The following is a 10,876-nucleotide window of genomic DNA, read 5'->3' as shown; positions in this document are numbered from 1 at the left end:
TTCGACAAGCTTGTTATTAAACCATTGAAGAAAACCAACACTTAATATTGAATGAATCAAATTAGAATTAAACAATCCGCTCTGTTTTACAAATGCCGATATTGATACCAAGATATCCAGTGAATGGCACATATAAAATGCGAAACTCATCATGTCCGAAACCATGAACCAGATCGTTAGGCGGTTTCTGAAAACATTAGCGAGATTGGACTGACGTGGGCAGTGCAGACTTGAGGACAGGGTGTGTCGACTGGATTGTCACTATGGGGAACTATTTTGGGACATCCGTAATGACTTGTCACGCTACCAAGGCAGTTCTCTAGGCGCATCCAATCGCTTTATTCCTCCTTAGTTTGTATCAAGTAAATGGACTGGTATTAGTCTAGAGTGAGAGTATTGTCAGGGATGAGTGGGTATTCGTCTCCAGGAGTATTAAATGGTGTTGGGGGGACATTGCCAGTGCAGTCACTCCCCTAATTCCGTCCCGCTTGTCCAATATCAACGAACCATTCTCTCCACAACACCAAATTCTGTCATTAAACGAGTCGGCCAATAACACATTCCCGTCCTTATCAACACAAATGGCCGACGGACGAAGGGGCAGGTCCCCGTCAGGGAGGCGGATGAACCCAACCAGACCATCCGCCAGTCCGACTGTCCTAATCTTGTTCTCCGTTTTGCTGCAAATATAGACGACGTCCGAGTGGAGACACACACTGAACTGATTGAACAGTCCCTCAGTCAAGTCTGCCTGGATGGATACTGACAGAATTGGGGGATTCCGCGGAGTTCCTGGGCATATTCGAATGGTGGGGGACTGGTCGAGGACACACACGTTGACTCCACTCGCACAAACGCAGAGGGGAGGTGGCTGGTAGTCCCACTGGTCAGTCATTACCCCGTCCCGGTATATCTGCGACTAATCAAGCTGATTACAGTCATGTTCCCACTCTCACAGCTCTTGCTGAGGAGGAGAGACTGGTCGTGGAGAAATGTGAGGGAGACAGCACCCACCCCTTCCTTCTCCTCCATGACTCCCACAGAATAAAGAAATATGCCACAGCCGTTCAAGACCGACATGCGTCCAGTGAATCGGTCGAGGACTGCGATGTGCCCTGTTGTGGCAGACACGGCCACTGCTTGGGGATACTCCAAATGATGTCCCTCCAATGTCCTCACGCAATGCACAGTCCGCGCTGACTTGCTGCTGATTTGAGGACTGGATGTGTCACCGTCCTGGGCCGGCCAATTTGAGAAGCTCACGGCCAATGCACGAGAGGTCCTCCGCCAATTCCGGGAGATGCTGCAATATTTGTTGTTCGCTTTTCAAATCTGCAGAATAACGGAGTGTGTACATTTCAAGTGTATTCGCTCGTCAGTCTGCAATGTGGAGTGAATCAGCAGTTGTCTTCTCCCCTGGTTGTAGGGCACCCCACTACACTCCATTCCCTCGTTGCCAGGCAAGAATTTTATTGGGGAGTTTACTATGACTAACTAATGGACAAAGTAAAGAGGACTGAGTGTTATGGAAATACAAAAAGTCAGACGTATGCGTGGTCGCAGTCTTCCAGGTCGAGTGTATTCTTCTTGAGGCGGAGAGTGAGGCATTCCTGAGTGTGTGAGGAGTGGAGTACGTGATCATAGTCATTCTGTATTTGGTCGATCTGTGAGGCCATGGCGGCATTCCAGTACTTTTCGAGGTGGTCTCGTTCCTTTTCGACATGTCGGCGGTCTTGGATGAATCGTTTGAGTCGTTCGTCCTGCATTTCCTTACGTCGTCTGAGATAAGGAAGAGGAGGAACCGTATTTTTTCAGGCTTGGGAGGTGTTTGAGGTTGTCCATGTGGAGGACGGACTTGGCGTGTCTCTCAGTGACTTGGTCGAGCATACTGGATGAGAAATGAGTGAAACCATTTGAGTTTGCAGTCGAGTTGTTTGCGGAATAGTTGGTGTGACTTGCGGGCGAGTTTGGAGAGTTTGTTGAAGAGTGCAGTGCACATCTCCTGTTTTTTGTGGAGGAACTGGTTCTCCTGCTGGGCCACCAGGGCTCTCCACTTGTAGTTTTGTAAGTCGTTAATCTTGGCGATTTGCTAGAAATGGGTGAGAGGAGGGACCTCTTGGGAAGTGTGTTTGACTTTGGAGATCTTTTTGACAAAGGTGTGACATTGGTCCTTGCTGATGGACATTCTGCGTTTGATGAAGGACTGCTTCATGGCGGCCAACTCAGCGAGGGAGCGTTTGTGGAGAGAGATGTATTCGGTGTCGTGTTTGAGTTGGTCGATGGTGGGCAAGTGGAGGTCTTGATAGTAGTCCTCCTCGATGTCGTTGTCCTCGACTCCCATGTAGTTGAGCATCTTCCTGGCCTTTTCGGCGTCGGAGAGGAAGCGAGTGGGGTCGGAGAGGACGTCGGCGATGTCTGGTGTGAGTGAGCAGACCAACCGCCGTGTGCGTGGGGGATGTACGTGCCCAGTTCAAAGTGGCAGAGCAGGGTCGGCAGGTTGAGAGGAGTGTTGGCCTCACTCCTCAGCACCACATACCTGTAGCCTACGGGTCATTCCTCCGTCTAACCGTTTTCGATCAGTTCGAAGGGGAGGTGCCTCTGCCCGATCAGTTTGCTGGTGTTCCAGTCGTAGACGGCGATTTTGAGGATGGCCAACTCGGGCAACACGACCTGGGGTGAAAGGAGGACTGACTTTGCGAAAGACGAAAGGGTCCTCTCGGTAGAATGGGTTCATTCCATTCGAGTGGACGACCTTGGTCCTGAACTCCTTCCGGATCGTGTCGGTGGGGAGGCCGTACATTTCCACCTCCACAAAAGTGCTTATTTTCCTGTCGTGGAGGAACTGGCCGGAAATGACCTGGGAAGGGTATTGGGGACAGTGAACGGTGACGGAGCACTGGGCGGCGATGATGCCGTCAATGGTGGCCTCGGTGAAGGGATTCAAGGTTTGGTCAGGCGAGCGCATGCACAAGGGTTTGAGGATGTAGCCCGTGTTTCCGTGGTACTCGAACCTGCCCTGATTCAACTGCATCCAGGGGCCTGCGGTCTGCCAGTTGAGTGCGACCAGTTGGCAGCCCGCGTTCCAAAACAACTGAAATAGTGAGGCGGACTTGCCTGGGGGAGGTAGTTGGATGAGTCGAAGCGGGCCCCCTTTGGGTATATTCTGGTGAGTTGTTTCTTGTTGTGTCGTACAAAGTCCTGGGCACTGTTCTTGATCAGTCCGTAGCCCGCGTTCTCCGCAAATGAGGAAATGTGGAAATGGTAGTTTCTTTCTAATGAGTGTGTGAATGGTACTCACCCGCCGCGGCCTGGAACCCCGCGAACTTGACGGAGTGGACGTAATTGATGAGGGAGGACAGTTCGGGGTGGACAGTGGTGGTGGCATGTTGTCGTTTGTAGGCCTTGATCACTTCTGCCACGTCCTGTGCTTCACTAATATACTTGACTATTCGTGGACTACACAAGACAACCTTCTGTGTCCATGTCCTCCACTATCTTTTGTGTCTTTTTGTTTTTGATTATTATTTTGCGTCGGAGTGAGGCGGGAGAGGGCAAAGGCACTCCCTCCTCCAACGGGTAGTCCTCGAGGGAGTCCTTGAGCAACAGATCACCAAATATGGAAATGCAGTAGTCGACCATCTTCTTTTGTTGTTTGTAACTGGAATATCCCAATAGACCACCTGCAGTGGTTCTCGAAGGAGAGAATGACGGGCATGTCCGATGTGATGAAGGCAGACTCACTTATCTCCTTCACCACGTCCTAACATGTCCACCCACACACTACTCTAAACAACACTTCTGTGCAGGCAGCCAGTCCGTGAGTGATTATCGGCTCGTCGTCCCCGTCCCAACAGTCCAACTCCACGCATCGACACCCCGCAATCAGAATGCTTCGGTATATCTCCGCAGAGGACTTGCCCCCGAACTGTCTCCCCACCAAATATGTGTTGTGCGACGAGTTTATGAAGTAGTGGCACAGTGGCTCACTCATCTCACATTTCCCCACCTGGTTCCCTGCCGATATCGCCGTGTTCGACGACAGGTACTCCCCGAACCCACGCACACCCAGCCGTTCTACACTCCTCCACACTCACTCACCCTTTCTTCTGTTCTCGGGGTCACTCTCGAATCGCTCGATCACTTCCAGACACTCCTCCCGTGTTTTGAGGGGAAACAGGATTGTATTCAGTCGACTGTCCCGCTGTGTCTGCCACTTTAACACTCACATCAACCTCGTTTATGAACTCCACCAGCGACTCCAAATCAATCCACTCCCTCCCATTCGAACTGCACATCTGCCAATCATTCCAACTATTTCCTGAATATTTCCTCAATGTCCGGCCTGTCCACAAACTTGTCCATCAGTTCCCTCCACAGCTCACCGTCGAATTCCCCACACAGTTCGTTCCCCTGCATTCACCACTCACTCACCACCTTCAACACCTCCTCTTGGCTCAGTACTTGGCGAATGCTCTTTTCGCTCATTTTCCCGTGGAAAAACCGAATAATTCTACTCTCCCTAACACTACTTTACTTGCGCACGTCCACCACTCCCTCCGCCGTCCTTATCGACTCGAGCATCATAAACCTACTCCTCACACAACCACACCCACTGCTTCACTATTATGTCCTGTGGACACAAATTGTTCAACACCGGGTCGAACACCACTCCACACAAACACCCCCACCATTTCTCCACGTTACACATCCCTCTACTTTTATCCTCTCCTCCGAATTGCAAGCCATGTTCACCCCACTCAAATTCACCACGTCGCATCCCAGCCACATTTGCAGTCCCCACTCTTTCCTCCTCACGTCACGCACCCGACAACAGTCGATCACTTTTACCTCCTCACAATCACTCACCACGTCTACCAAATTCGTCTTTACTGTCAAAAACATTCGCGAAGAGTGCAGTCGCACTGTACTCACCGTCCTCCCACACTTTTCTCCTTCATCCCACACGTAAAACTCCTCCCCTTTCAACAGGTCTCCCAACATTCACTTTTAAATAGACCACGAAATAATGAGAATGCGCATATTTATTAATCAATGCTCATCGCGCAATTCACGCTATTGTCCATTGAGAGTGTCCCACTGCTCTATACGCTATTCACGGGCGGTAGGGGAGAATACTATACTCTCCAATTGGCCCCACTGCACGTCCCGCACTCTTATCACCTTGGATATAAGATAGTGCACATTCAGTCTAAAGAGTGCAGTCGCAGGATATGCTACATAGAGGAGAGTAACAAAAGAACAGGAAAAAAGAGTGAATTAGTCGTCGTCCGGGAGGTCAGTGTGTTGTGCGTTCTTGGGTGGTGAGGAAGGAGAACCTGCATTTCCAGTTCATAGCGTTGTACGGCGTCGACATCGAGGGAGAGGAGTGGGGGGAGGAGAGGAGGGGCTTTGACGAGTTGGAGATGTTTGTCGCCACTCAACTGTTGCATGATGAGGAGGAAGGGCTTCTCGATTTGGTAGTTGCTCTTGGCGGAGATGATGAAGCACTGAGTGAGGGACAACACTTACTGCCGCGTTGTTTTTGCGGTGAAAGTTCATCATCCGCGGCTTCACTTTCCGGTCCTTCACGTCGGCCTTATTCCCGCACAACACGACGGGAATGCCCGGACAAACCCTCGTCAAATCACGGTGCCAATTTTCCACGTTCTTGTAGCTTATGCGGGAGGTCAGGTCGAACATTATCACTGCCGCGTTGCCTGCAATACACTGACCACTCCACTTTGCAAATAGTAGCCTTCCCGCAGTCCTCCGAACTTCTCCTGCCCCGCCGTGTCCCACACGTTGAACTGTATTGCCCCTCTGTTCGTGTGAAACACCAGAGTCGTTATTTCCACCCCCACCGTCGCTGCCATCACACACACTCCTTACCGATGTACCTCTTCTCGAACTCCCCTGACTTGTGCCGCCCCACAAATGTCGTCTTCCCCGTCCCCCCGTCACCCAGTATCACCAACTTGAATGTCGCCACCACGTCACCAGACATTGCGTGCTCTATTCTATTACAATTTTATTCCATTACTTGATTAATTTCAATTAAATAATATTACTTCCTTCTCTTCTTCCGCCTCCTCTTGCTATATGTGGCTCATTCATTTCCTCACCCTTGTCATGTCGCTGAGTTGTCGGACGCATTCTTTAGGGAGGTTTGGTAGTGCTTGTACTCATCACATGTGAGAATTAACTTATATTCGCTCTCCAAGAGATCGTATGCAATTTCTCTATTTACATTGAGGGATTGTCGGGAAGTAGGTTGTCAGACAAAAATGTTTGGTTTATTAACTTTGGTTTATTGCAATGTTTGGTTTATGGAGACACAGACTGTTTCGGTATTGGGAGGGGCGTCCGACAAGGCTGTATTCTATCCCCGCTACTGTTTAATATTTACACAGAGAAAGTCATGGAGGAGTTAATTGCGAAAATGATATCGGAATCAAGATTGGTAGCCTCAACATAAATAATCTCCTTTATGCAGACATACTACTTTGCTGTCTGAAACAGAAGATGGCTTTGAGGCAATTAATACCGAGCGTCAAAGACAACATGCCTTTTTTGGCCTATTCCTAAATGTGAAAAAAACCAAAATAATGACAACTTCACTGTCTGGAAAAATTAGTGTCATCGTCGACGACGAAGAAATAGAATGTGTTGAAGTTTATGTTTCTTGGAAGTCTAATAACAAGATGATGGTGGTGGTGTCTCAGAAATTAATAACGGATGGCTATGGCAAGAGTACGATGATAAACTGAATCGGATCTGGAGTAGCAAGGATGTTCTCTCAGGACAAAGATAAGACTAGTCAACGCGATGTGTTTCCCGTTTTTCTCTATGGTTGTGAATCTTGGACACTGTCCAAAGCTTACAGCAAAAGAGGGACTCACAGGAATTATGGTGCTGAATAAACTTTTGAACATAAATTGGTACGACAAAGTGTCAAATGTCGTTTTTCTCGAAAAGATTAAACCTACACTGTCGCTTGTGGCGAGTTTGGAAGCCAACAATTATCATATTTGGGGCACGTGCTTCGGGAGAATGTTATAGGAAAAGAAATCCTGCTGTCTTCGTTCGCTGGAAAAAGGAAGAGGGGTAGACCGAAACTTAAACTGGACATCTGAAGTAGTGAACTTACGGAAATAGCAGTGCTGGTGGGGGATAGAGTTTCGTAAAGGGACTTGTCTTACAGAATCGCCAATGGCCGGAATCGGCTGAATATGGCTTAATTTAACTTTATGAACTTTGATGTCCATTCGACCACCTCATTAGAGACAGTCGACTGAACGGAGTGGGTCTTTAACTTCCTAGACTGTTATATAGTGGGCAGATGTGAATGCAGCTTGCCGCCTCATTGGGACGACGAGGGTAATCAACATTCTCCCACATCTTGATGATCCACAGTCTTTCGGCGACGTTGCATAGTGGCAGCAACTACCTCAAAGAACAAGTTTAGAATGAGCAATCAGAGTTAACAATTAACAAAATAACAAAGTGTGGTCATATCACAAGTGCTGTCACATTGTGTAGAATAAAAGTGATTAGCATAATTGGATTATGTGGGACTACTCGTTGTGGGTAGTGTGTATGGTGACGTGAAGGAGAGTTTCAATCGTCTGGCGTGGTGGGACGACAAGACGTGTTGGTCAGTGTCGCAGATGGGGAAGCTGAGCAAGGAACTGTCGGGCGAGTTTCGTTCGTTCGGAGGGCGACTAAAGTGAGTGTGTGTGTAGATGTAGGAAAATGAGTGAAAAGTACGGGGGAGGGAAGCATGAGGGGGTGAATGTGTTGTGCGAGAGTTTTGTGGGGGTGTTGGAGTTGTTGAGTAAGTTGGGGGAGGAGCTGGAGCGTGTGTGTGAGGGGAAGGTGACGGGGGGGGAGAAGGAGAGCCACAAGCGAGTAGTGAAGAGATACGAGAGTGCGACGACGGAAATGAGCAGGGGGGAGAGTGCGGCCAAGGCGGTAGTGGTGGCATGGCAGTGTAGGCCGTCGAAAGATACTCCAACGCATTCAACGCGGGAAGGAAGGCATTCGCCGTGATGAAGGACACGGAATCCGACAAGTCCAACACGGTCAACGACATGGAAAAGTCGAGGGCAGTGTACAGGGAGAGGGCACAGACGTGTGACAAGGCCAAGGCGGAGTGTCGGACAGCCATCTCCACTTACAACCAGTTGTGTCACGTGACCATCACTCAAACCATCCACCAAATCCTACAAGACTTGCAAGTCCTTTTGGACCAACGACTGACTGCTCAATTCACCTTCTTCTCCTCACTCCAAGACTCTCTCCGACAGTCCTTCTCCAGTCTACTGTCCTTAGTCGAGCACACCTCCCTCTCCCAATCCACACTCACTGCCCTCCTCTCCACCCACTACCCACAGTCCCCCCTCCCCCAACCACTCCTCTTCCAAGACTTGGGCCCACTCGACCAACCTAAGCCCTCCAAAAAGTCACAGTCCAAGATCACCTCCCTCGTCAACACCCTCCACGCACACGTCAAGTCCATGTACCATCTCACACTCACCCTAGCATTGGCATGCGCTCTATGCTCGACCTCTACTCCAACAACCCACACATGGGAGACGTCCGCACTGTCCAGACCAGGCTCACTCAAATCACTCAACAATTCTCCGCCGGCATGCAACAACTCCTCAAACTCGACCAACCCGTACTCCCTCTCCCTACTCTAGGCACACGACCAACTCCTCGCTCTCAGCTCCTCCTTCTACTGCACACACGACTCCGAGTGGAGTCAAGACGTGCAAACACACTTCGGCACCATCCTACAAGACTTTTCCAGTCCTCCCCACTCTCATTCTCAGTGGACGAGCCCGGCACTCTCTCCGTCAGTCAGGGCGACCGGGTGGAGATACTCTACGAAGATTCCAGTGGCTGGTCATATGTTGCCCGTTCAGACGACGCACAGGGACACGTCCCCTCCTCCTTCATTCGTCCGGAGTAGTAATTAATATTTTCTAATGAATTTAATGGTATGCACAAGTAATAAGCAAGAACCGGTTATTTTCTAATGGTATGCAAATTATTGCATTAAGTAATTGTCTGAGTATTATAAGCAAGAATGCCGAAAAGTGAGGACTAGTATAATGTTAAAAAATGTTTAGCGTTTTGAATCGCCTCGTCTATCGACAAATCACTCAACGAATCTGGCAAATTCTCAAGAATCCAATTCGGCAATTTTGACTTTTTATCTCCCCGCGCAAATCTCTAAAACTTTAAAAAATACCAAAAAACAAAATCGTCAAAAATAATTATTCCATAATCCCTCTTAGTACTCTCCTCACACACTGTGCTGTATGTCGCATTGCATCAAACATCAAAAACTCAGATTCAGAAATACAAAAATTCTCCTAAGAAACTCAAGTTGTGCCTGCCTTTAAAATCCCCCAACAACTCACCGCTAAAATCCTACTTTGTGTGTACACGTAGGGCACTCCATACATGACTACAGCCCGTCCGTAGTAGTTCTCTACAAAATAAAAAAACAAGCAAAAAACCAAAGTCGATCCTCTCAGAGACCTTTCCTCGAGCCACCGAAAGCAGCACGGGTCTTCTCCCATTATCACATGACTTGGGAATACAACAAGTCAACTCACCTTCCTGTAATTAGAAAGAGCATATTCTGTCTCAAATGAGTTCAAAGTCTCCACCAATATCAATTTATAGCGCAAAATCTTGTCTATGAAGCCCTGTTCCTGCCACATTAATGGACATGTGTTGTCTGCAGTTATTGTATTTTAAGCAGTCTTTACAAACAAAGAGGGAGGACGAGGCAATAAAAGGAGTGCCGAATAGTGAAAGAATTTAATGGTATGCACAAGTAATAAGCAAGAATGCCGAAAAAGTGTGGATAAAGGAGGATTAGAATGTACTAACTAATGCGGAGGCGAGCGAGGACGTGTTTGGCATAAGTATAGTGTTTGAGGACGTGTTGTTGTGCCTTGATGGTGTCGAGCATGATGTGTCGGTGTGTGGGGTGTGCGAGTTGTAGCATAATCTGGACGACGTAGTTGCCGTACTGGTCTTTGAGGAGTGAAGAGAATCCGTGAGTGAGTATTTCGTGGATGAGTCGTGCGCGGATGTGTGGGGAGGCGTGGATGATGCACTTTTCGATGACATTGCTGGCGAACTTGTGTATGGACAGGTGGAGGAGTCGTCCCTGGATGAGGGGGAGGAGTGTGTGAATGTGGGAAGGGTGTTGGATGATGAGGTGTTGGATGACGTAGTTGCCGTACTGGTCGTGGATGAGAGTGAGGGCGTGTTGGGCGAGTTCGTCGAGGATGAGGGGCGAGTGTTCGAGTATCCGCTGGATTACCCGACATCCGTACGGGTGTGTGGCCAGAGAGTACACTTGCCCCTTCAAGGACTGTGTGATGAACTGTGCGTCGGGCAGACACTCTATGCACTTTTGGATTACGTGGTTCCCGTTCTGGTCACGCACACACCTTATCACGTGTCCCCTCAACTCCTCCTCGATCGTCCCCCTCCACCCACTCTCGATCGCCTTCTGCACCACCCGACACCCGTACATGTCCAGAGACAGCGACAACACTCGTCCCTTCATTTCCTCCCCCAGTCTCTCCCGCTGCTCTTTACTCCCACACTCAAACATCTTTTGCATTACGTAGTTCCCGAACACATCCGTCATTACACTGTACGCACTCCCCAACAGCTCCCTCAATATCCCCTCCCTCTCCTCCACGCACTCCACTTTCTCCTGCATTCGTCTTGACCCCTCCTGGTCTTTGCTCTGCTCCACCACACACACTCCCACACACATTCCCACTCGCATCTTCTCGACCTGTTCTGAGTTCCACATTTGTGGCTTTCCTTTATTCCTTTTTCA

At 49.1% G+C, this 10,876-nt stretch overlaps 1 protein-coding gene and 3 pseudogenes across 1 annotated transcript; all 4 read right to left on the bottom strand.

Annotated features, from left to right (window-relative positions):
• Positions 1-1,532: 1,532 nt before the first annotated feature.
• On the bottom strand, positions 1,533-3,385 carry LOC115229139 (annotated as a pseudogene).
• Positions 2,885-4,198, bottom strand: LOC115229138 (annotated as a pseudogene).
• Positions 4,199-4,252: 54 nt separating this feature from the next.
• LOC115229148 lies at positions 4,253-6,004 on the bottom strand (annotated as a pseudogene).
• A 3,901-nt stretch (positions 6,005-9,905) lies between these two features.
• Positions 9,906-10,352, bottom strand: LOC115229137 (protodermal factor 1-like). The gene has a single exon (XM_029799548.1). It carries the CDS (start codon positions 10,350-10,352, stop codon positions 9,906-9,908), a length of 447 nt encoding a protein of 148 aa, XP_029655408.1.
• Positions 10,353-10,876: the final 524 nt, after the last annotated feature.

Source organism: Octopus sinensis, unplaced genomic scaffold (assembly GCF_006345805.1).
Source record: "Octopus sinensis unplaced genomic scaffold, ASM634580v1 Contig11999, whole genome shotgun sequence".
In the NCBI taxonomy this organism is placed as follows: domain Eukaryota; kingdom Metazoa; phylum Mollusca; class Cephalopoda; order Octopoda; family Octopodidae; genus Octopus; species Octopus sinensis.
The sequence above is the reverse complement of the archived record's forward strand: the minus strand, read 5'-3'. Positions and strand labels throughout refer to the sequence as shown.